We start from the raw sequence: 27,004 nt of genomic DNA, 5'->3' as shown, positions 1-27,004 counted from the left end.
TGTACTCAGTCAAGTTCACTCTATACCTACCTTTTCAAAACCACACTAGAGCAGGAAACATCATAGCTGTAAGTATAGGTAGTTGCATTGTATTGCATTGTAGGTAGTTGCATTGTAGTTATTGCAAACATTTATGTAAAGTGTAAAGTTGGGCCCATAGCACCAGGCACATCTCCAACAGAGTTTTTTGGCAGCATACAAAGAGCACTAAAAAGACAACAGGTTAAATTGGCTGAGCATAGTATGCTAGATTATAGACAGACTATATGGAAGCAGGAAGGCATAAGGGGGTGCGGTGCATGGCAGATATACCACAGATAAGAGCTGTTCTTAGGCAAGACGCAGAAGATTATGCGATTAATCGCGATAAATTATTTTAATCGTTTGACAGCACTAATCTCTTCACATTTCCTCATGTGCAAACCACTGTAAGATCACTTCACTGTTAATCACTGCAGTACACCATATCTGTAGCATTCTTTAATATACTAGTATGACAACAGGACCTTGCATTTTCACCGTTTCAACTGGTTGCACTGTTGAATCAGAGAAAGGGGGTGATGTCGCTTCATTTGCAGTTAATATCCCTCTTTCACTGTTATAGTATTGAACTGTTATTTGTTTAAATTAGTTTTGAGTATACATCTATTTGAGGGGGACTCCTTAGGAAAATACCCCTAAAAGGGAAACGTTCAGTATAGTAAAATAGTCTTTAATGTTTGAAGATGCTAAAGGTAAAGATAAATATTGGTACAGACCATTTAAATAAATTGCAGTTACAAATTGCCCTTTTTCTGTATTGCAATATACTGGACATATGGGGTGTTTTCACATACAATGCAATATCAAATCATATTTTCTTCTTTAAAGTGAATAAAATTAGGGATTGTTTGGAAACATTACAAATCAACAAATACTGTAGAAACATGATTAATATACAAAATACAGCTCCGGAAAACTTAACAGTCCACTGTACCTTTTTCTTTCCTTCCCAAAAAAGTTGAAAAGGAAAGAAAAAGGTGTAGTGGTCTCTTATTTATTTTCCAGAGCTGTACATTCCCAGACATAAAAAAAAAGCTTTATAAGAAAATACTTTCCAATAATTATTGTTAGGGTACAGTTACAGGAAGGGAACTAATAGCAAAAAGGTCAAAATCAATCAGCTCATAATTAACATTTCCAAACTAGTCCATGCCCTTATTGTTCCAGACCACTAGGAAAATCAGAATGGGGATGAGGCCAACTGGAATGAGGGTAAGGGTAAGCACAACATCTGAGGGGGCATCCGGGAACATGGCTTCCTTCACCGGACAAGCTTGGAAGTAATGAGAATGGATCTTAATGAAGAAGTCTTGTACCACTTGGTTCGGGTAGTAGCATCCCAAGTAGCCGCTACAAAACTCCATGCACTTAGTCAGCTCACTGTATGGTCTGTTGTGGAGAAATCAAATTAAGCATGACAGTAAATTAAATTTAACTAAGCTAATATATTCAAAATGAAGTAACAATTATTGCTGTTTGAATACTGAACACTGAAGAAAATATATGAATTGGTAATAAACATGAATACCAGCTGTTTATCGTAATATGGCAATTGTAATATTTTGGAGTTGAACAGTTTTTGAAAGACCTGCTTTAAAAAAGTGCGTGTTTGTGAGCCAGTCTGCATACCTATGTGTGTTGCAGTTTATACAGTAGCACTTACTCTCTATTGCCTTTATAATTTCTTTCAAAGCAGCGCTGCAAAGCAACTTGCCAAGCAAATCACTCTGCCAATTGTGTTCCTTCCTCCTACTGACAAATAATGACTCAGCCGACAAAGTGTGATTGATTGCTTTTCCTCTGCTCATTTAGAAGCGTCTATTTCAACTATTCTACGTATTCTAACTCCATCTGCTGTTACTGCTTATACAATGAAAGGAAGTGGTCTAATGCAAGAGGTCCGTGTTGGAAATATTTCTGAGGCAAGAGATTGTCCTATGTAGCTGAATTCTGGATCATCTGGAGTTAAGTTAGGATCCTTACTGGTATTTCTGTCCACTGTGCATTGAAATCAAGTTGAGCTGTGGCCAAAGAGTTGGGATGACAAGTTCCTGGCGATGTTACATAGATGGAAAAATAACTCTATTTTGATATCGCTGATGTGGGCTTCAAATAAGTTTCCTGTGTAGCTGACTTGGTTAAATGGCACTTGGAACGTCAAGGCTGTGTTTTTTTATTCCAATGTGGGACAAGTATGAACATCTCAGTACAGTAAGTCACTCTGAATAGGACCCTGTAGTGAATTAATACAAATAACTGTCAAAAATCATATCATGTTACCAAAGGAAGAGAGAATTGCTTATCTTGATCCATGCTTTCTTAGAGCCTATCAGCACAAGCTGTGTTTTGCTAAAATTCAGTTTGAGGTAGTTTAAATGCATCAGTCTCTTGAAAGCGTCTGAATTAGTATATCAACCTAGATGTTTACAGTCTGTCTCTTTTGTCTCTTTTTCTACTTTCTAGTAGTTGATTTTGATAATAGCTATTTCTGTAGGTATGGGTTACTTTATTAATGGGGTTGTGTGGTTTCCCCACATATCTTTCTTAAGATAAATGTGCATGCTAAATGTATGTTGAATGCAATATTTAGCTTTACCTAATGACTTTGTCCCAATTACACCAGTGCTCCATGTTGATGTATTCCATTTTATGGTGAAAACTCCCCCAGCAAGTGATGTTGCTGTATAGCTCTAGAAGGTTCTCATTGCAGTCGTGAAAGACATGGAAATGTTCCTGATCCTGAAAACGTTCTAGAGGTTCAAGGAGAGAGAACATCAATGTTTTATACCATCATGACCCATTTGAACCAAATTTATAACCAAATCCCCCTCTGTACACATGGATGAAATCGGGTTAAGGAATGCAGTGGTCACTAAATTTCCAACCTGTGCAAGTCCCATACTTGAGTCTGGGCCGAGTAAGAGTCTCTATGCCTAATTGGTGGTTGAGTCTGAGTCCAAGTTCCTTACACCAATGGTTGAGACAGGTTACTATGGCTGAAGTCTGTGTTCTGGTGTTTGAGACATATTCCTAGTTCACTCGGTCCACATTGACTAAAACAAAAAGCCATTTACCCAGTCAAATGTGGTGTAATGGCAAGTGGAATTTAGTGATTTAATAGTTTGCTATCCAGTTTCCCATATTTCTGTGCCACCAAATGTTTACATGAAAATATCTCACAGTAGACTGCAGTTGTTTTGTTAAACTCAACTCATTGCTATTGGTTTTCATTATGTATAAACTTGTTTTTCTTAACTATGCAAAGAGCAGTAAACTGGAAGGTACTGGTTGGCTACGGGAAAGACATTTGTTTGCATGGTATGTATGTGAACTACAGCAGAGCCTGCCAGTCTGTCTGCCCACACGTCCCCGCAGCTCAACAGTTAGCGTGGGCTGTGTGTTGTAGTCAAGGACTATGACACTGGAATGCGGGATTATTGCAATGGTGTGCTGACACTATCTAGACAGGGTTAGAGAACAGAAGCAGGCTAGAAAGAAAGATGCGGTTAAATCATCTGACACATATACCAAAAGATTTCCAGATCAAATCACAAAGCAAGAAAAGGTACTACCGGTAAATGAATCTGAGCAAGAGAGTTAACCCTTATAACTTCTGTAAAATGTTGTATTAGAGTGTCTGCTTAATGACTCAAATGCAACCCCAAAGACACCTTGCACAGATAAATCTTCCTGCCTTAGGGTCATTTTCGTGCTGGTAAGTCCAAGAGCGTCCCATGTACAGCTTTCGTGCAGAAATGCTAATTGTCTGCCAGTATTTTCTAATAACATGCTGCATTCATTTTGCCATACATTTTCACAAGATTCCCTGTGCCTTTAGAGCTCACACACCCCCAAAACATCAGTGAGCTACCACCATGCTTCGCAGTGGGGATGGTATTCTGTTCACTATAGGCCTTGTTGACCCCTCTCCAAACATAGCGCTTATAGTTGTGACCATAAAGCTCTATTTTGGTATCGTCACTCCAAATGACAGTGTGCCAGAAGCTGTGAGGCGTGTCAAGGTATTGTCAGGCATATTGTAACCGGGCTTTTTTGTGGCATTGGTGCAGTAAAGGCTACTTTCTGGCAACTTGACCATGCAGCTCATTTTTGTTCATATTGTTCTCCTTGAAACACTGTCTTTTTCCAGAGCAGCCTGTATTTCTCCTGAGGTTACCTGTGAGTATTTCTATGTATCCCAGACAATTCTTCTGGCAGTTTTGGCTGAAATCTTTCTTGGTCTACCTGATCTTGGCTTGGTATCAAGAGATCCCTGAGTTTTTCACTTCGTAATTAGTGATTGAACAGTACTGACTGGCATTTGCAAGGCTTTCTTTTTATATCCTTTTCCATTTTTGTAAAGTTCAATTACCTTGTTACTCAGGTCTTTTGGCAATTATTTTCTGCTCCCCATGGCTCAGTATCTAGACTGCTCAGTGCATCCACGTTAGAGCTAACAAACTATTTAAACACAGATATTTATTACAAATTAAAAAGCCACAGGGAAATTCACCTACTAACTCATTTCCATTTTCACCTGTGCGTGTTGCCTTGTGTGTCTGTAACAAGGGCAAACATTCAAGGGTATGTAAACCTTTGATCAGGGCCATTTGGATGATTTCTGTTCTCCTTATGATTTAAAAAGGAGACAAACAACTATATGATAATAAATGGCTTCATATGATCACTCTACTTAAATAAATTACATTTATTTTGCATAATCAGTCATATTTTCAAAATCAATTGACAACATTTCACAATTTCTGCCAGGATATGCCAAAATATGAGCACAACTGTATGTATGTTAATGCTTACAGTATATCTTCATTTTTAGTCATTTGAATATATGTCTTATAATATTTTATATCTTCACTGTTTCCCAATCCTGGTCCTTCGGACCCAAAGGGGTGCATGTTTTTGTTTGAATCACACCTGATTCAATTGTTGGCCTACCACTTACACACTTAATTGATGTAATCAACCTATCATCAAGTGTTTCATTTGAATTAGGTGTGTGAGAGCTAAGGCAAAAAAAAAAAATGCACCCCTTTGTGTCCCGAGGATCAGGTTTGGGAAACATGGTTCTAGATCCTTTGAAGACTTACCATCATCTTCTGACGTTACATTGTTTGGTAATCCAATTTCAACTGGAAATAAAGAACATGCGTAATAGGATACATTACTTATTTCAGCTGAACATGGAGGTGTTTCTATTTGTCAAATCTGGAATATGCAGTAACTTTAGGTAACATGTGCCTTGTAATGTGTCTACTATCCTTTGTGGTCCCAAATGCCCTCATGTTTCTGCAAGAGTGCATTTAAGAAATATTCAGACACTTTTCCCGCATTAGGTTTAGTCTTATTCTGAAATGAAAAATAAAATAAAAATCCTCCTCAGTTTATACGCAACACCCCATAATGACGTAATATTTGAAAATGTATTAAAAAAAAAAATATTAAAAACGGAATAATTACATTTACATAAGTATTCAGACCCTTTGGTGTAACACTCAACATGGAACTCAGGTGCCTGACCTTTCCACTGAGTTTACCTGTAATAAAGGCATTTGAGTGGACATGATTTGGAAAGGCACACATCTGACAATACGGTTCCACAGTTGACATTGTATGTCAGATCAAAAACCAAGCCATGAGATCGAAGGAATCGTCTATGCCGAAGGAATACTTGGGCAGAGAAGTATGCGAGAAACTTCCCAAACACAGGTGTGCCAAGCTTATGGCGTCATACCCAAGATGAGGTGAGGCAGTAACCGCCACCAAAGGTGCTTCAACAAAGCAGCCTGCATGTTCATGTAAATTATTTTTGTTTTGCAAATTTTTTCTAAAAGTTTGCTAAAATTACAAATAAAAATGTGCTTGTCATTATCAGGTAGTGTGTGTAAATGGGGGGGGGGGGGGGGGGGGGGATGGGGAGGGGGTTGATTTAATACATTTTAGAATAAGACTAACTTTACAAAACAGTGAAGGGGTCTCAATACTTTCTGAATACACTGTATCTGCCATTAAAATACAATCCCATTTGGCTTAATTCCACTTTGTAAGCTTGCATTTAAGGACTTACCTCCATCTTTAAATGTTATATTGGATGATACACTGTTTTGCAATTCAGTTTGACCTGGAAAAAAACAAGATATGTTGAATGATGCATTGCTTATGTCAGCTGACTGTTAAGTGTTTAACATTGTTCAATCTAGAATGGGCACTGTTAAAGTGAGGTCAAAATGCCTTCACATATGTTTGCAATCTCCCACTACAATAGAAGATTATTTGACCTAATTCTAATTAACTTAAATTGTTTTGCATGTTCTAGCTCATTTGAAGACTTACCATTATTTTCAAATGTTGTGGAGTTAGTCATTGAATGGTTTGCTATCCATGATGATGAACTGTTTTGTAATTCAATATCACCTTGAAATGAATAAGATACATTGGATGACCCATTGCTTTGTACATTCTTTTCAACTTAAAAGTATAAGGTATTTAACATTGTTCACTTTGGGGAATGTGCATTTTCATTTGTAATAAAATATGCCAATAAATATGTCATATGTTATTATTCATTGCTTTCCAATGTCTGCTTACTCCAACTAAAATACTACATTTGGCTTCAGTCCACCTTTGTCAGTTAAAGAAAATGGTCAAATATTCCACCATGACAAGGTAGCAACAACATGAAGAAGCAACAAGCAACAAGAAACATTTAACAGCATTACATAAAATGTTGTCACTCACACTTTGCACATACAACAGAGACAGGGCAACATCGAACAGGTTAAAAGCATTATAAAACATGAATACTGTACTGTGCGACTTCTCATAAGCATGCATGCATACAATTGTAAAGTCCCAATCTTTTCTGATTAGACGTCAACTAAACAGCTCCTCTATGGTATATAAAAAGCACAACACATAATCCTTATAATAAGACATTATAAGGACTCGTACATTCTTATAACAAGCAAATATAGAATTTTTCCTGCTTTCTTTTAGAAACGTGTTACAATAGGATACATACCTAACACCAGAACAGGGAAAAGCAGTAAGATGATCATGGTGGAGCAAGAACAATGAAAAGCCTCAGCCAAATGAAATACCACCACCAGTTAGTGGCATCCAATAGTATCAATACGTCTTCAAAAAGTAGAGGGTTAAGAAACGTGCCCTAAGCCCACCCCAGGTTTTCCTGTCACTGCCAGGCAAGTACTGACAAGACATCCCAAATCCTTTACAGAGATAGGCCTATATTCACTCAAACCATCCATAGAGAAATGCGCTGTTTAGTAATTAACCATTTGTATACACTTCAGCATGTTAACATAGCAATTCCCTATGTTGTTATACCTATGTATTAGTTCCCAAAACATAGGAGTCACTGTTCAAAGTAAGAAAATACAAAATAGCAGATTTAGGGATGTGCTTTCAAACAGAAAAAAAACATGTACATATTTGTGGTAATGCAAGTTAGATAATAGGATGTAACAGAATATCCCTGAATAGGCACTTATTTTGTGTTGGGTTTGTGTTTATCCATGACTTTCTTTCTGAGTGCGCTGGTGAGTTTGTGTGCATGTGTGTTCCTGGGAGTGTGTGACTAGAGTCAATTTAAGGTGGGGTTCACTTGGAATAGTTTCCTGTCATCTGATGGCCTGTGAGCTGGCTCTTAAGGGATTTCCCTTCTAGCCTGTTGCTCAGTAGACAACTGGCCCCATGGTGACGGGCCCAGCTTTGGAAACAGGACGTTGGATTGACATGAAAGATTACCCAGCCTGCAAAACAAACTTAAAGTGCATTCAGTAAGTACACTCTCAGACACACGTGAATGCGCTGCCAATTGTTCATGTATGACACCCAACACACAGACTCACACACACATACACACACACACACAACAGATGTGCACACAACTTCGTCCAAGTACACAGAATGCATTTACTGTAGATAATGAACTAAAAATACAATTGTTTAAATGTTTCAGTACATTATGCAGTGTCACTCTGATGTCAACAGTAAAATACTTTCAAATCATTTGATGCTATATATTTGGAGTATCCAAATAAAGGGATATGCATGCAAATGTATTTTTCTGGATCTTCAAAATGGTTTGAAGTGTGCCTTGCAAGGGGCTATTTGGTTTCACCTGTCAGTGTCTGTAGTTTCAAACTCAATGGTTAAAGGGGATTTCACTCCTTTTTATATGTGGCCTCATTCTCAGTTTTACAGTTTTTTTGTTAACAAGCATCGGTCAATACTGAAGTCACCTTGTCAAAACTATTCACAAACTAAGTGAAACAGAAGTGCATGTGGACCAAACTGAATCATTTTTCATTGCCTTCACACAAAATGCATTTAATAAACACATTCACCGAAATCCTCTTTTCTCATTCATACCCACTACCTGCAAAACAACATATTTGCAGCACATGTTTTCTTATAATGCTTACACACTGTTCCCAGAACTGTTAAAAACAAATTCAAAACAGAATGATGGCAACTGTTGTGCACTACCCATTGAAAGAAACAGTGAACGTGTGAAACAACTCTGGCATTAATACGTTACCAAAACAGGGTATATACATTATCAAACAGGGTATATACATTGCCAAAACATGGTATATACATTACCAAACAGGGTATATACATTACCAAATGGTATATACAGTGGGGCAAAAAAGTATTTAGTCAGCCACCAATTGTGCAAGTTCTCCCACTCAAAAAGATGAGAGAGGCCTGTAACTTTCATCATAGATACACTTCAACTATGAGAGACAAAATGAGAAACAAAATTCCAGAAAATCCCATTGTAGGATTTTTTATGAATTTATTGGTAAATTATGGTAGAAAATAAGTATTTGGTCAATAACAAAAGTTAATCTCAATACTTTGTTATATACCCTTTGTTGGCAATGACAGAGGTCAAATGTTTTCTGTAAGTCTTCACAAGGTTTTCACACACTGTTGCTGGTATTTTGGCCCATTCCTCCATGCAGATCTCCTCTAGAGCAGTGATGTTTTGGGGCTGTTGCTGGGCAACACAGGCTTTCAACTCCCTCCAAAGATTTTCTGTGGGGTTGAGATCTGGTGACTGACTAGGCCACTCCAGGACCTTGAAATGCTTCTTACGAAGCCACTTCTTCGTTGCCCGGGCGGTGTGTTTGGGATCATTGTCATGCTGAAAGACCCAGCCACGTTTCATCTTCAATGCCCTTGCTGATGGAAGGAGGTTTTCACTCAAAATCTCACGATACACGGCCCCATTCATTCTTTCCTTTACACGGATCAGTCGTCCTGGTCCCTTTGCAGAAAAACTGCCCCAAAGCATGATGTTTCCACCCCCATGCTTCACGGTAGATATAGTGTTCTTTGGATGCAACTCAGCATTCTTTCTCCTCCAAACACGACAAGTTGAGTTTTTATCAAATGTTATATTTTGGTTTCATCTGACCATATGACATTCTCCCAATCCTCTTCTGGACCATCCAAATGCTCTCTTGCAAACCTCAGACGGGCCTGGACATGTACTGGCTTAAGCAGGGGGACACGTCTGGCACTGCAGGATTTGAGTCCCTGGCGGCGGTGTGTGTTACTGATGGTAGCCTTTGTTACTTTGGTCCCAGCTCTCTGCAGGTCATTCACTAGGTCCCCCTGTGTGGTTTTGCTCACCATTCTTGTGATCATTTTGACCCCACTGGGTGAGATCTTGCGTGGAGCCCCGGATCGAGGGAGATTATCAGTGGTCTTGTATGTCTTCCATTTTCTTATAATTGATCCCACAGTTGATTTCTTCACACCATGCTGCTTACCTATTACAGATTCAGTCTTCCCAGCCTGGTGCAGGTCTGGTGTCCTTTGACAGCTCTTTGGTCTTGGCCATAGTGGAGTTTGGAGTGTGACTGTTTGAAGTTGTGGACAGGTGTCTTTTATACTGATAACAAGTTCAAACAGGTGCCATTAATACAGGTAACGAGTGGAGGACAGAGGAGCCTCTTAAAGAAGAAGTTAAAGGTCTGTGAGAGCCAGAAATCTTTCTTGTTTTAGGTGACCCAATACTTATTTTAACAAGGAATTTACCAATAAATTCATAGAAAATCCTACAATGTGATTTTCTGGATTTTCCCCCCCTAATTTTGTCTCTCATAGTTGAAGTGTACCTATAATGAAAGTTACAGATCTCTCTCATCTTTTTAAGTGGGAGAACTTGCACAATTGGTGGCTGACTAAATACTTTTTTACCACACTGTACATTACCAAACAGGGTATATACACATTTACGCATAATGTAAAGTATTGTTAAACTGTATATTTGCTGTTATTTTTAGAGGGTAATTGAGATGGAAGCTAGGCAAACTGCACACAGTTTCACCTTTATGGATGAAGCTGGATTCAACGTGGCAAAATTGGTCAGAAATCCACCATGGATGTCCCTGGCCAGAAAGGAGCTAACATCAAAATATGTTCAGCACAGTCCAATAATGGTTTGCTGTTACACAAACCACTCATTGGCCCCTACAATACAGAGAGGCTAGTGATTATAAATACATGTTGATGCTTGTTTGTTATTATTGCAGCCCTGGAATTTCAGGGATTTGTTTTTTGTTTGAACTTTTAATTTGCTTAAATGCAAAAATGTAGAGAAAATAAAGGATATCCTTCAAATTGCTGCTTTTATGACTAATTATTGTTCCGTGTACTTTAGTATAGTCAATAACGTGAGGTGTTATTCTGTAATCAAATACTGATTTATGTGAAAAATCATTTGAAAAAAGAGATTAAAGATTAAAGTTAATCATTTATGTAATGCTCCCTGTTGTTAGTGTTTTTTAGGTCAGCAAGTTATGAGTGATAATGTGTTTCTGAGTGAGAATTGTGGCCAGTGTTATGGATGAACAAGCTAATTTTGAGACATGTATGAAGTGTTTTGGTGGTTTTAGTGAGTTTTGGAGGTGAGATTAACTGTTTGTTAGAAACCCAGACTGTGTGAAGAGTTTTGCATAAGTGGTTTCAGTATTAACCAATGTTTGTTAGCAATCGGGGAAAACTGTAACTGTCTTCATACTCGGTCTGGAAAACCATCTCTAATAATGTTATTACAGTATTTCTCAATCGTTTTGGCTAATTTTTCAAATGATTTGCAAATTAAGTTCAAATCTCTGAACAAATAGTTTTTTGCTCAAACCAGATTAGAATTTCTTATTCATTCAAGCAAATTGCACGTTTTGGCATGTGTGCAGAAGAGTAAGTACAATTGTCTACAATTTGAACAATACCTACACGCACATGGCTTGCTGATCGAAATTGATGACTAGATTCTCATTGAAATTGTCCAACTCTTCACAACTTCTAAACTTTCATCATGTGAGACATCACATGCAAAATGAAACATTCAATTATAGAAATCTGTCAGACCTGCTCGTACATGTATACTCCATAAATATCCATGACATGAAACGTTTGTGAAATATACTATATTTGGAAATTACCTGCCAGATGACATGGTAATGAAATAAGAATCGGCAGGAGAATTTTCCCCACGTTGCATTTAAAGGGAAACATTAGATGAAATGTTGACCAAAATCTCTTGCCAGACCAACAAGAGATACAGGATGTCCACCAATAAGATGTGACTTTGTAGTGTTATGAACCATTAGGAGGTGAAATTCATTGTTTTTTACAGAACTACTGCAGTATTTTTCATTGTTGCAGTATTTTTGTTTTCTTGGATGTAATTTTGGTGGTGAATTTTCATCTCATTAAATATTACTTTATATGTTTTCTCTGTTGCTTTGGTGCATTACTTAGATACTACTTGTACAAATTCCAAATAATCTAGTCACTTGTGCACATCATTAAGGCAATTTCTTATTCCTTGGAACAAATTGCAATTGCCTTTGTACATATTGCAATTGATAATGATAAAGTGTCAGCTTTTTTCCACATTTTCAATTGCTCATGTTGATCAAAATATAGTAGATGGTTCTCTGTTGAATAGTCTTACCCCTCAAAACCTCTAGGCATTAGTTCCTTGCATAAGCCATTACATGCAAAATTGGTGAACTATTTGACATAAACTGTCAAGCATAGTTTTACACATTTCTATTAGACCTTTTGCTACGGTACCAGTATGTCCAGGTAAAACATACACTCACCTAAAGGATTATTAGGAACACCATACTAATACTGTGTTTGACCCCCTTTCGCCTTCAGAACTGCCTTAATTCTACGTGGCATTGATTCAACAAGGTGCTGAAAGCATTCTTTAGAAATGTTGGCCCATATTGATAGGATAGCATCTTGCAGTTGATGGAGATTTGTGGGATGCACATCCAGGGCACGTAACTCCCGTTCCACCACATCCCAAAGATGCTCTTTTGGGTTGAGATCTGGTGACTGTGGGGGCCATTTCAGTACAGTAAACTTATTGTCATGTTCAAGAAACCAATTTGAAATGATTCGAGCTTCGTGACATAGTGCATTATCCTGCTGGAAGTAGCCATCAGAGGATGGGTACATGGTGGTCATAAAGGGATGGACATGGTCAGAAACAATGCTCAGGTAGGCTGTGGCATTTAAACGATGCCCAATTGGCACTAAGGGGCCTAAAGTGTGCCAAGAAAACATCCCCCACACCATTACACCACCACCATCAGCCTGCACAGTGGTAACAAGGCATGATGGATCCATGTTCTCATTCTGTTTACGCCAAATTCTGACTCTACCATCTGAATGTCTCAACAGAAATCGAGACTCATCAGACAAGGCAACATTCTTCCAGTCTTCAACTGTCCAATTTTGGTGAGCTTGTGCAAATTGTAGCCTCTTTTTCCTATTTGTAGTGGAGATGAGTGGTACCCGGTGGGGTCTTCTGCTGTTGTAGCCCATCCGCCCCAAGGTTGTGCGTGTTGTGGCTTCACAATTGCTTTGCTGCATACCTTGGTTGTAACGAGTGGTTATTTCAGTCAAAGTTGCTCTTCTATCAGCTTGAATCAGTCGGCCCATTCTCCTCTGACCTCTAGCATCAACAAGGCATTTTCGCCCACAGGACTGCCGCATACTGGATGTTTTTCCCTTTTCACACCATTCTTTGTAAACCCTAGAAATGGATGTGCGTGAAAATCCTAGTAACTGAGCAGATTGTGAAATACTCAGACCGGCCCGTCTGGCACCAACAACCATGCCACGCTCAAAATTGCTTAAATCACAATTCTTTCCCATTCTGACATTCAGTTTGGAGTTCAGGAGATTGTCTTGATCAGGACCACACCCCTAAATGCATTGAAGCAACTGCCATGTGATTGGTTGATTAGATAATTGCATTAATTAGAAATGTACCAGGTGTTCCTAATAATCCTTTAGGTGAGTGTATATCTATGTAACTACTTTACAGCAACATTTTATAGTGATACATAGTACAGTAAGCATAAACTGCACACATTTCCATTGCTGTGGAAGTAACGTGCAATATTTGTACATTTTATGTCACTCTTCCTTACCAAAACAAATTCAACTGTGTGTTCTGGGATTTAGCGTATAATGGAGTTGGAATCAAGTGAACCCTCTCACACTTTGTATAGGTGGATGAGGCTGGCTTCAACCTGACCAAATGCAGAAGGCGGGGTCGGAATATCATTGGTCACAGAGCGACTGTGGATTTGCCAGACCAACAGGGAGGAAATACCACCATGTGTGCTGCTATTTCAGAGCATGGTGTCCTAACCCATATCACCCTTATAGGGCCATACAACAACCAGCATCTACTCAACTTTTTTGAGACTCTACAGGGCTCTCCTCCATGATGATGAGAGGGGTCTGTTTAGAGAGGATTTGCCAAAGTATGTGGTCATTTGTGATAATGAGTTTCCATCGATCAAACATCATAATGCTATGGTTTGTGACCCACCTGAGGATGCTCATAGAATTCCTCCCACCTTATTCACCATTCCTTAACCCAATTGAAGAGTTATTTTCAGCATGGAGTGTACGATCGTCAGCCACACATACAGATGACCCTGCTGGCTGCAATGGATGCAGCATGTGAGGACATCACAGTAGACCCCTGCATAGGATGGATGAGGCATTCCAAAAGATTCTTTCCACGTTGCATTGCAAGGGAAAATATCCGGTGTGATGTGGATGAGAATATGTGGGCCGGCAGACAAGAACGTCTGGATGTGTAGAGACAGCACTAGAACAGTGCTGCCGGCAAAGTTGTGCCTCAGGGGTGTTTCCTGTGTTTCTTTAAAAAAAAAAAAAAAATCCTTTGCGCCCCTTGTCTTTTTCTTACTGTACTTTCTTTTCTTTTTTTTTTCCATAAAGTAGCAATAGTAAAAGCTGTGAATCCTGTCCAGTGTCTTTCAATCAATAACCCACATACAGTAATATGTAAATAGTACTGTTGAAATTGATATATGCCATAGAAGTGCAGCCTTGTGCATTTTCAATATAATAACTGTCATCCAAACTGTAGCCTAATTTTACATCAGGTAATACTGTCAAAGTACACAGTTACATTGACAACATTCCTAAACATTTTGACAACCTTGTTCGTGAACAATAACTCAATGACTGATCATTCTGATGACACTGACATTATCATTGGCATGAATATTTACTTTTGAGAAATGTACTAAGGATCTTTTGTGACTGACTAGCTTTAGAAACATATCTATTGTATATTGCAGTTTTTCTGAGAAATGCACTTTTTTTGCACAGGGATGATGTGAAAAACGCACCAAGGCGACTGAGAAAAACTGTAAATTCATTTTTTACATACAGACCCATATCCTTCTTCTGTGTACTACAGGATTGTACAGTATTCACTTTTCCCACTATTGAAACTGGTTTCTAAAAAGCTCTGTGTGATAAACACCAGCATTCAGCTAGACAGAAAAGTAGAACAAAGCAGACATTTATATATAACAAACATTTCCAGGGTTGAATGCCATGGTGAAAAAACTTCTAAACATTTTGACCAGTACAGCTCACACAATGAGAAAATAACTTTTCATTTTGGAGGCACTGGCCAATTTGCTGACACAATAACTAGGTTTTGAAGCATGAATTAAATGTTTTGGGTAAGTTACTACACATGCCATAAATTGGTGATGTCCCATGAAACAGTTGTGACGATTGTACTTACAGTTCAGAAAATGTTAAAACTGTTTCATAAAATTAGCCAAAGCGATTGAGAAAAACTATAAATGCTCCTAAACATTCCAAACAAACTCATATTGCATTAGAATTGTACAATGTCTTTGAAAAATAATGTTCTTCTAAACAGTTTAAGGATTGGGATTGTGTTTTAAAAATAACAACAAAATCTAAAACATGTAGCCTAAGCTATTGACAACAATGGTTGAGAAATCCAACTCTGAGGCTCCTGGTTTTGAGTCTTTATTTTTTGGTTGAACACAAAATAGGTCAGTATTCACCGTATGGGGGACAAGGTCTAAATGTAATGATCTCACTTATGTGTCAGTGGTGCCCCATGTCAATAGCTGCAAATTAGAGTAATAATACTAGCAGATTAGTAACATGCTAAACTGTAGGCTTGTAGAAAAAAGCAACTAGTCACTGTCCTAGTCGTAGCCACTGCTTTAATTTCGGTTTGCAGAAACCCCAAAGCACTCTGTCACTCAAGTGCGAGACATGTCAATTAACAGTGAAAGTCATTGTTACGAAAACACTTGCCAGAATGGACTGCAAGTCTATGGCGTCCTTTTGTCTACATCCTGGCTAGGAGAACTTGTAGAAATGTGATGACTGATGTGGTTAGTTAATCTACATTAGGGTAGTAAAAACAGAACAACATGTATTGGGGTAGAAATAAAAAATAATTGTGGTTACATACACAAAAGTTTAAGGATACAAGTGCAAAAGAATATTTAACAAGGCTACAGTAAACATGCCATAACCCAGGAATAGTCCCAGAGTCGATCAGTGCCAAATGTTATCACTTTGAGAAAAACAGATCAAGACTTTAGCACCACCGTGTGGTCTAAATGAACACTCATGCATGTACTGAGTCATTGCATTCTTCTTCGTTCTTTTCTTCTACATATTAAATTCCAATATTCTTCCTTATCAATTTCATGATGTTAAATTATTGCCTTTAGCCTTAATCAGAATAACTTGGAATAACTCAATAGTGTTGCATAGTTGCAGATCGATAACGTTTCCTCCACGGACATCTTGCCAAACCGTTTTGATTCTTATCACACTGCTCAGTCAACTAAGTATTTGCTTGTACACATGCACTTGAGGGAAAAACATTCCCCAGCCTCTTTATAGTGATTGCAAATGTGTTCCAAATGTTGATAATGTACAAATAAAAACTAACAGGGGTAATAAAACAATTCTGAATGGTGGAAAATCATGATCCATTGCCACAATGTTTTTGCAATGATTTTTGCAGATGACTTTATCCAGTGCAATCCATGAATGAATGGCTGCATTGACAAGCACAACTGGTGCTGCATAACGAATTTAGCACAATTAGGCATACGAAGCCATAATAACACAAACATACAATCAACATGATTTGGAGAGGCACTCACCTGACTGTAAGGTCCCACAGTTGACATGGGATGTCAGAGCAAAAACCAAGCCTTTGGGGCGAAATAATTGTCCATAGAGCTCAGAGACAGGATTGTGTTGAGGCACAGACCTGGGGTTAGCAAGAAATATCTGCAACATTATTAGTCCCCAAGAACACAGTGGCCTCCATCATAATTTGAAAACATTTGGAACCACCAACACTCTTCCTACAGCTGGCTGCCAGGCCAAACTGAGTATTCGGGGGGAGAAGGGCAGATGGTCTCTCTGACTGAGCTCCAGAGATCCTCTGAGGAGATGGTAGTACCTTCCATGGACAATGTTCTCTGCTGCCCTCCGTCAATCAGAGCTTATGGTAGAGTGGCCAGACGGAAGCCAAACCTCCGTAAAAGGCCCAAGACAACCTGTTAAGAACAGGACAGATGCATATTGGATACATGTATGGTACAACGATATTACAGTTCTGTTTAACATTGAGATATTTTTGCTGGAGAGCCTTGGGTGGGTATGGTGGACGAGTGTAAACGCTACTGATTCAGACCTGAACTCCTCTCTCGATTTGCAGCAGATGTGCAAAAAATTATAATTCTAACCTTAATCCTAACCTTACCCCTAACCTTAATCCTAACCTTAATCCTAACCTTACCCCTAACCTTAATCCTAACCTTACCCCTAACCTTAATCCTAACCTTAATCCTAACCTTAATCCTAACCTTAATCCTAACCTTACCCCTAACCTTAATCCTAACCTTAATCCTAACCTTAATCCTAACCGTAGCAACACTGAAGTATTAGCTAACCTTAAACCTTTGGTTGTGTTTGTAGTACAGTGCTTCCCTCTGCATACATTCGTATTTGGAAATTGACATCACCAAACCAGTGGTGTGTAGGTACAGTATCTCACAAAATTGAGTACTCTCCACACATTTTTGCAAATATTTGATTATATCTTTTCATGTGACAACAATGAAGAAATGACTGTACAGCTTGTATAACAGTGTACATTTGATGTCCCCTAAAAATAACACAACACACAGGCATTAATGTATAAACCGCTGGCAAAAAAAGTGAGTACACCCCTAAGTGAAAATGTCCAAATTGGGCCCAATTAGCCATTTTCCCTTCCTCTGTCTCATGGCTATAAGCAGATTGCCAAGACCCTGACATTGAGCTGCAGCACGGTGGCCAAGACCATACAGCGGTTTAACAGGACAGGTTCCACTCAGAACAGGCCTCGCCATTGGTCGACCAAAGAAGTTGAGTGCACTGGCTCAGCATCATATCCAGAGGTTGTCTTTGGGAAATGGACGTATGAGTGCTGCCAGCATTGCTGCAGAGGTTGAAGGGGTAGAGGATCAGCCTATCAATGCCCAGACCATACGCCGCACACTGCATCAAATTGGTCTTCAGGCTGTCGTCCCAGAAGGAAGCCTCTTCCTTCTCTTGATGCACAAGAAAGCCCGCAAACAATTTGCTGAAGACAAGCAGACTAAGGACATGGATTACTGGAACCATGTCATGTGGTCTAATGAGACCAAGATAAACTTATTTGGTTCAGATGGTGTCAAGCATGTGTGGCTTCAACCAGGTGTGGAGTACAAAGACAAGTGTGTCTTGCCTACAGTCAAGCATGGTGGTGGGAGTGTCATGGTCTGGGGCTGCATGAGTGCTGCTGGCACTGGGGAGCTACAGTTCATTGAGAGAACCATGAATGCCAACATGTACAGTGACATACTGAAGCAGAGCTTGATCCCCTCCCTTCAGAGACTGGGCCGCAGGGCAGTATTCCAACATGATAATGACCCCAAACACACCTCCAAGACAACCACTGCCTTGCTAAAGAAGCTGAGGGTGAAGGTGATGGACTGGCCAAGCATGTCTCCAGACCTAAACCCTATTGAGCATCTGTGGGGCATCCTCAAATGGAAGGTGGAGGACAGCAAGGTCTCTAACATCCACCAGCTCTGTGGTGTAGTCATTGAGGAGTGGAAGAGGACTCCAGTGGCAACCTGTGAAGCTCTAGTTAACTTCATGCCCAAGAGGCTTAAGGCAATGCTAGAAAATAATTTGGGCCCAATTTGGACATTTTCACTTAGGGGTGTACTCACTTTTGTTGCCAGCAGTTTAGACATTAATGCCTGTGTGTTGTGTTATTTTGAGGGACAGCAAATGTACACTGCTATACAAACTGTACACTCACTACTTTACATTGTAGCAAAGTGTCAAATGTGAAGGGTGTACTCACTTTTGTGAGATACTGTACATATTCATATTCAGGAGACTGTGTTGGCACCTAAAGGACTGTCAGACCATGAGTAACAAGATTCTCCCATCTGATGAAACCAGGATTTCACTCTTTGGTCAAAACACTAAGTGCCAGGTCAAGGCACCGCTCATCACCTAGCCAATACCATCCCTACAGTGCCACAGGGGAAGGGACTGGGTGACTTGTCAGAGTGACGGGAAAATGTGCAGTTTACTGTCAATAAAATCTGGCAACCTTGCATACAGGACCACACCAGTCCTGACATTGCGGAGATGAGTAATGTTGGAAAAACAAATGGATCCTAGTTTTCTTTTACACTGAAGCATGTCAAAATATTTCTATAAAACTTAATAACCCTTATAGTACAAGTTTACTGATAAAAAAAAAAGAGAGTTCACAAGACATGACTGGTGAAAAGACGATCAGATTAAGGTATTACTGCCACCAAAAACATTATATATGCAACATACAGTGTAAAAATATGCAATTAACATACTTATGTCATTAACAATATAAATGTATAAATGTGAAGACGCTGGATCAGCGCAAGCAGCAGAGCCAAGTATAGCTGAAGGGAGCCAAGAGAGGAACTCCAATGTAACCTAAAGGCAAAGATGGAGAAGAAAACAACGCAACAAGGCTGTAATATATAGCTCTGGTTTGTTTTTTATTAACCAGAACATTGCATAACAATGAAAATAGACAACGATAATATTGACAGTGATAAATTTGAAAGCTGATTAGTGATTGAATATTTGTTTTAAATGTTAATATGTTAAGAATACATGTATTGTTTGTATTTTGGTTGCTATTAGGGAGGACACTGTAGCGTACATTTGCTTCTCAGGTGGACAACAGGGCAGATTTAACACTATAATAGTTGTCTTTTTCAAGCCAAATACCATGTGAGGTTTATCAGAGGGGTGTCTGGTAGAGCAATGGGGAGCAAGTTTTAGGGTACATTATTTGACTAATTTTTGATTCTGAGCCAGGAAAATCCCTGTTAGAGGATCTGCAGAAAATAATGGAAGATTTACAAAATAAGCACAGGTTACCGTCCCATCTTGACCACAATGTCTACCATTGTAGAGCACATTTTGCAGACTAATGCAAAATGTGCTCTACAGGATGCAAAACAAATGGGGCATAGAAAGTTTATTGTGCTGTTCGAACACTTGCCGTCTGGGCTTTTATTTCTGCAGGTTATCAAAAATGCACTTGACTGATCAACAGTGAATACAGAAAATGTTCAGGTCTCTTGACTTCACACAACATTTTGTTACATTGAAGCCTTTTCCTAAATTTTACTAAATGTACTTTTTGTCCTTATCAATCAACTCACAAAAACTAAAAAGTAAAGGGGTATGAAAACTTCACAAATGCACTGTATGTGGTTTCATTTACATTTCCTCAAAGTAAATTCCCACAGGTTAAACATGTAAACTGCATTACATCAAAATGCTGAAAAATGTCAAAGCATACAGCATATTGTTGTCATATATTACTTTACTATGTATTTATATCATTGGAATGTGTGGTTTTGGGTGGATCACCCCTTTAAGTAATTAAGTGCCGTAATGAATTTGGTACACATCTACTGCTAGAAATGTGGGGGTCCAAAACCTTCTTCAGTGTTTTCCCATAGAGCTGCCTTCTGTAGATACACAGAAACTATGCAAGTGGTTGTAAGAGCATTACCCTTTAGGGTGTTAACCTCCTATGTGGGTCAGGCATCCATATGAAAGGTTTTGAACTGTCAATGATCACAACAGTGATGCCAGGAAACACCTATGTCTTTAAATCTCCCATGCACTCTCAACCCCAGGGCACCAAGTTCAACATGACCACAAATCCAACCGCCACCTAAAATGCATAATAACTCATACTGATATAGGCACTTCTAAGAAAATAATTACAAATGAAATGTTCCATTATCATTTCAATTATACATTGAGTGGAATCTGTGAATGAATGGCTTTACAGCAATTTGGGAATGACACATACACACAATAAAAAGTTTTAAAAAGATACTGTAATTCACATTTGTTGGGTGGTTCCAAAGTTATCATTCCTAGAGTATAGGCTACAATATTATTAGGCTACAGTATTTATTTATTGGGACTTAAGTGAGCCTGACAATCTTCAGAAAAACCATGTCTATCAACTGGTTTGTAAACATCTGAGCATGGTTAACACTGAAAACGTATAGAACCACACAACATTTTACATCTGTTCTGTGCCACCACACTCAAGTAGTCAGGGTTGTTTAGATTCTCAGCGCTGTGGTGAATATAGGGCACAGCTACGTGGGAAACTTGGAGGTGCTAAACCATGTTCAGAATTTGCTCACTGGTATATTTCTGTCTTTGAGATTTGACCTGAGGGTTTTAACTGCACGTATGGGCCAGGCAACCCTGTGAGAAGTTTTGGTTAGGATCATTATATTGATGCCAGGCAACTCCCATGTCTTTTAAACCACCCATGCACTCTCAACCCCAGTGCATTAAGTTCAACATGACCACAGTCCTAACCACCACCTTAAATGCAGTATAACACTTATTGATATAAGCACTTAAAGGAACAATTTATGCATCGTTAAACAATTTTATTAAGCACACTTTCATGTTGCAGCTGGATTTATATATGATGAAAATAATATTGAGCATCTGAATTTAGTTAAGTTCGACTATTTAATGAAATTGTATCTCAAATAGATCATAAAATGTATTTTTTATGTTATTTTCTGCATTACACTATGTGGTTATGAAATGTAGAAACTGTTTACTTCTCATGACATGCTGTTCAATCAGTTCAGGAAACAACAATGTGAAGAAACTTTTGACCCCAGAACAGAGATTCTTTTTACAGATGGTGTGCGTCTTCGGTGTCATGAAAGGTTTGATGGACATCGAACGGCATATTCTTTGTTGTGATGAAGACGATTTAAGGTAACGGTCTGTGTCTTAGCTCTTCTAGTGTGGTTGCTCTTTTAGTCGCAGAAACAGCAGACAAAAGTAAGTAAAACCAGATTTCTTGCAGAATATTTAAAATAATGGAAATAAATACATTATCACATTCTTTAAGCAGTTAATATGTTAATGTATCAAATAGGCCTTTTTGCTAAAGAGTATGCCGACGGGACTTGTTATTTCTTGATTTTTGTATATTTACAGGTAATGCAGTCAGTATATGTATCGTACTGCAGAAATAGGAAAGCACCTTCCGTGAGATGCAGAATCAGAATTTTCATGTACAAAATAAAGCCTATCTTCACGTTATTCTTATCATCATCAATATACATGTAGCCTATGTATTTACAATATTTTCTGTTTGTGTGGCACATGCAAAGGCAACCCATGGTCACATATACATATTTTAGATACCAAATTAACTCTGGTCCCAACGTATACGCTGTAAATTGTGACTGTGCAATTACTTTTTTAAATACTAATGCCGTTTTTAAATTGGAACTTGACACCGATTTTAAGTGAAGTACATTTTAGCATTATTTTTGATACTTTATATATATTATATTTTCCTTTAAAGGGGCCGTATGCATTTTTACTGTTGGGTACTATTAGCTAAACTCAATCATAAACGACCAGAATTACATCTGCAGTTAATGTTTTACGGTAATGTTTCACATTTTATTTTACTCAAAATCAGAGTGCCTGAGATTTTTCCTATTAATACCTCGTTTAAAGTCCGTCTCATACTGGATTTAAAGAGACTCGCATAACCTATAAAATGCGCTCACCCTGAACTACAGACTAGCTAAATACTATCCGCTGTCGTTTGTGAAGGGGAGGAGGAAGCAGGTCGTTAGAGGAAATATTATGCACAATACATCTTGACGTTCAACATTAATTTCTTTTTCACATCATATACAAAACCAGAGTGGCCAGAACTAGTCTCTACTGATGTGACTCCCCAACAGCCTAACAAATGCGTAAATGCGCAACACTGTTAAATATGCATCTCCCCACTTGGCGCTAGATGGTCGGCTGATTGAGGGAAACACGATTGAGTGGTCTCAATATCTTCTCTCGAAAGCAACGGCGTAAGTTTGCACTGTTTATTGTTGGGTCAGGGTCACTGGATCCCACGATTTTCACTCTTTCCCAGGAGGGGTCACATTGACATGTCTCTTATTTCTAATTCTACAAACGACATAGGTTTTCACCTTTATCAGTAGGCTGCATTAAAATAAAATAAAACATATGATTTTGTTTCACTCCGAGACATGGTTCTACAAAGATCCAGCAGAAAACAATAACTGTATATTTTTTGTATATTTCAGGTAAAGAATATATATTTCAGGTAAAGAATACAAAAAAAAAAAAAACGGGGCCTGGTAAAAAACAACAACGTGGGAAAGCTTTTTTTATCTGGCTGGGGGGGGGGGTTTACAGTAGAGATGAGCGCGAGAATTTTCTAAAACGCAACGACTGGGAAACACCTCGCACAACACTGTGTATCATTTAAAATAATATTCGTATACATTTTGGGGTGATATAGGCTATTATCTGGGTAGTCGTTAAATTCCGTTCAGTTTTTACCAATGACTTTCATTTTTTTGTTAAATCACGTTTAGTTTTTCCCAATGAAACAGCTCTGAGACATAAGTTTATACAATGAATTAATTAATGAATATACGGCGAATTTAATACAGCCCAGGGGCTTTTAACCGACTGTTGTACAGCCAATCATGTGAATTTGGAAGCCTTTGTAAATACAGCTAATTTCGCAAAAGACTATTCACAAATCAAACAATGCTTCAACAACAAACCAGACCTTTTAGTGTATGTTGCTGTTTCCTCTTACCTTCATAGCCTGTCTTGATTTCTTTCTATTGGATGCCAAAAGTAATACATACAATAAATAAGCTAATAGATCTAATTCAGTTACCGGTATCTGTGTCGTTGATCTGAAATGAAATGAAAGATGTCGCTGGCAGAAACCAATTTAGAAGACTACTGGCACGCGACAGTGACTGATTTCTAGACATTTTAGTCAACCAACGATTTCCCTCTTACCAACGAATGAAGTTTTTTTCCACGCTACCCATTCTCTTATGACTTTCTCAAACCGCAGAACATTAACAGGGTATTTGTGACAACTTTGTAAATAATATTTACCTTATATGAACTTTTACCAGATTTTACCAGCATTTTTGGAGCAATGAAAGTATATGAATATTTCCCTATACCCTATGAAGAAGTGTGTCACATTTGGGTGTGAAAGGTGAATAGACATTTACGTTTAGATACTAAGTGCACTTATCTGCCCAGGTAATTGGTATTGTGAAAATTCAAATAGACTTAATGATTTAATTTATTTTATTCATGAAATATATTTAGCATCTACCAAAACATCCTATAACAATGGGTTTTCACATTTAATTCACCATTTCAAATCACAGTATACAGTCACCTTCCAAATTCTAGGCACTCTATGAAGATGACAAAAATAGACTGTGTCAAATAAATCGTACAAAAACAGAGCTGTATTACATGATATTGCAGACAGGGCCTGCATATTGGAAGTTAACTGTGCCCCTCACAACTGGAGGCCAAAAGTCATCAAGGCAATAATAAAATAATGACCTACTGTCCAGCAACAGAGATCATAAGTTAACTGGTATCTGGTGCATGAAAGATCGCATAGTGTCAGAAACCAACTTTGAAGACTTTGACACGCGACTGTGACTGATTTCTAGACATCTTATTCAACCCACAGCTTCCCTCTTACCAACGAACTCCAGCTGATGACACGCAATGTATTCTGTTATGACTAAAATAAAGCGCTACATACACAAAACTGGGTGATAAGTGACAACGTGGGGGTATTGAGCTGGGAATGTAGGTGCTGGTTCTGAAACAAAACAAATTTATTGGCCATATCCTTAATATGCAAACAATTATTCTGTGTCTCTGGCCTTGTGTTGCTATGGCTCACACTAAGTGAATAATGGCACAGACGGAACAAATTAGCGCTCAACTATTCACTAAATATGATTATATGACTACTGCTAAGGATCAAACAGTATAGCCTTTTTTTTCACATAGTCCTGTCAATTACGTATATTTTGTCATTATCTTACCAACGTGTGTTCAAATAATCAAACTAAACAAATTACTAAAATAAAATAACATATTTATATATCATCACTCACAAGCCACATGTTTCAATTATCCTACAATTATCAATAAAAGTTAGCTGCTTATGAATTATTGAACTCTCTCAGTGCTTATCTGACTGTTGTTTCATGATGTTATCCAGGTATGGAATTCACAACATTTTTCCCCACGTTCGACGATTACACCTTTGACTTCAATTACAACATTTCTACCACCGATAATGAGCTCCCTGAGCTTTGTGAGGCCAACGAGCAACAGCTCACCATCAAGATGTTCCAGACCTCAATTTTCCTACTGGTTCTCCTCTTGGGTGTGCTCGGCAACTGCTTGGTGATCACCACCTTCGTTCTCTACCGACGCCTGCGTCTTCGCTCCATGACAGACATCTTCCTCTTCCAGCTGGCCTTGGCCGACCTCCTCCTCCTCCTCACCCTGCCTCTGCAGGCGGGCGATGTCCTCCTTGGCCGCTGGGCCTTCGGCGACGCCCTGTGCAAGCTGACGCGCGCCAGCTACGCCGTCAACACCTACAGCGGGCTGCTGCTGCTGGCCTGCATTAGCGTCGACCGCTATGTGGTGGTGGCATGGGCCCAGGCCATGCTGAGGCTACGCAGCCGCATGCTAACGGGCGCCAAGCTGGCCTCGATGTGCGTGTGGCTGGCCGCGCTGCTCCTCAGCCTGCCCGAGGTCCTGTTCTCTGGGGTGGATAAAGGGGGGGCAGCCGAGGAGGGGGAGGCACACTGTGGCATGAAAGTGTGGCTGGTCGAGAGCTGGCGGGTGAAGATGGCCGCCAGCGGGGCCCAAATCGCCGGCTTCTGCCTGCCCTTCCTGGTCATGGTGTCGTGCTACTCCCTGATAGGCCGCGTGCTTTGGGAGAAGCGGGGCACGGGGGCCAGCCGGCGCCAGCGTACGCTGAGGCTGATGGTGACGCTCGTGGCTGTCTTCCTGCTCTTTCAGCTGCCCTACGCCGTGGTGCTCACGCTCAAGTTGGCCGGGCCAGGGGCTGAAGGGCAAACCTGCGCCCAGAGGGATGAAACACTGCTGATGGAGTACGTGACATGCACCCTGGCGTATACCCGCTGCTGCCTGAACCCGCTCCTCTACGCCCTGGTGGGCGTCCGCTTCCGGAGCGATGTGCGCAAGCTGCTCCACAAAGCGGGCGTCCAGTTCAGAGTGGGAACCGGGTCTCACACGGAAAGCTGTAGCTCGGGGTCACCCACCTCCCCCGGCCTGACCACCTTATCCCCACTGCCTCCCACATCCCCTCTGCCTCGGCCTCCCACATCCCCTCCGCCTCTGCCGCCCCACACCCTGGCTCACAGCATCAGCTATCAGCCCACGACAGCAAGACCCCATGAGCATACCTACTTTTTTTCTCATCCTTAGTACCTGGATGGTTGGCTTCAGTCTACTAGCTCAAAAAGCAAAGCCTGTAGGTTTCTCATCAGGCAAAAAAAGTATTCTTTAATTGCTCAGCAGTAGGGCAGTCCTACTATTTTTGTATTTTTCTATTTTTTGTCCTGGGCTGTGAGGAATGTTTAAAGGAGAGGGAGGAGGGTGTTCCAGAATAGCAGTGAGATGGATTCGAAGTGACACTGGTAGAAGTGCTCTGGAGGCCGACCACTAGGCCACACCAGGCCACTCACTTCCATCATTAATATTTAGATAATGTTCTTTCACTGATAAGTCACTGTCTTGTTCTTTTTGTTCATTTGATGATTTGTCTTATCTGCATTCCTAATTTTTTACTGGAATCAAACAGCGCTTGAGAAACTGTGACTTTGTGTTCCGACTTGAGGCGGCTCCATCTGTATTAATGCTACAAAGGAAATAAAAATCTGAAATATTCTTCAGGTGGCCCAAATGTTCTATTTTTAAGCATGAGCAAATAAGGTAATAGCTTGTCTTTCTAACAGAAATATATTATGTTTAGATAACTACTTACACTACTACAAATAATTTAGGACAACAGCTTTAACAAGACAAGACC

General features: G+C 39.4%; 2 protein-coding genes across 3 annotated transcripts; one reads left to right on the top strand and one right to left on the bottom strand.

The window, feature by feature from the left end:
* Window positions 1–1,007: 1,007 nt before the first annotated feature.
* LOC105007377 (receptor activity-modifying protein 1) lies at window positions 1,008–7,499 on the bottom strand. Its single transcript, XM_010866289.5, has 6 exons — window positions 7,079–7,499; window positions 6,391–6,471; window positions 6,125–6,178; window positions 5,148–5,189; window positions 2,639–2,792; window positions 1,008–1,431 (listed from the first exon to the last, which is right to left on the bottom strand). The coding sequence occupies exons 1-6, from the start codon at window positions 7,113–7,115 to the stop codon at window positions 1,185–1,187; spliced, it is 615 nt and encodes a 204-aa protein (XP_010864591.1). The 5' UTR covers window positions 7,116–7,499; the 3' UTR covers window positions 1,008–1,184.
* A 14,244-nt stretch (window positions 7,500–21,743) lies between these two features.
* ccr10 (chemokine (C-C motif) receptor 10) lies at window positions 21,744–26,863 on the top strand. Of its 2 annotated transcripts, none has more exons than XM_010866291.3 (2): window positions 21,744–21,825; window positions 25,160–26,863. In XM_010866291.3, the coding sequence occupies exon 2, from the start codon at window positions 25,162–25,164 to the stop codon at window positions 26,398–26,400; it is 1,239 nt and encodes a 412-aa protein (XP_010864593.1). In that variant the 5' UTR covers window positions 21,744–21,825; window positions 25,160–25,161; the 3' UTR covers window positions 26,401–26,863. The 2 variants fall into 2 exon arrangements, with proteins under 2 accessions (XP_010864593.1, XP_019901962.1); XM_020046403.2 differs by having other exon boundaries at window positions 21,785–21,891.
* The last annotated feature ends 141 nt before the right edge of the window (window positions 26,864–27,004 follow it).

This window comes from Esox lucius, chromosome 5 (assembly GCF_011004845.1).
Source record: "Esox lucius isolate fEsoLuc1 chromosome 5, fEsoLuc1.pri, whole genome shotgun sequence".
Classification (NCBI taxonomy): domain Eukaryota; kingdom Metazoa; phylum Chordata; class Actinopteri; order Esociformes; family Esocidae; genus Esox; species Esox lucius.
The sequence above is the reverse complement of the archived record's forward strand: the minus strand, read 5'-3'. Positions and strand labels throughout refer to the sequence as shown.

Bases quoted from the DNA above. Each gene is read 5' to 3' on its own strand.
- LOC105007377 (XM_010866289.5), bottom strand. From the start codon at position 7,115: ATGATCATCTTACTGCTTTTCCCTGTTCTGGTGTTAG. The intron at 2,793-5,147 runs GTAAGTCTTCAA...TTGAACCTCTAG, and splicing joins TGTAACGTCAGAAGATGATG to AACGTTTTCAGGATCAGGAA. The intron at 1,432-2,638 runs GTAAAGCTAAAT...TCTCCACAACAG, and splicing joins AATTGGGACAAAGTCATTAG to ACCATACAGTGAGCTGACTA.
- ccr10 (XM_010866291.3), top strand. From the start codon at position 25,162: ATGGAATTCACAACATTTTTCCCCACGTTCGACGATTACACCTTTGAC.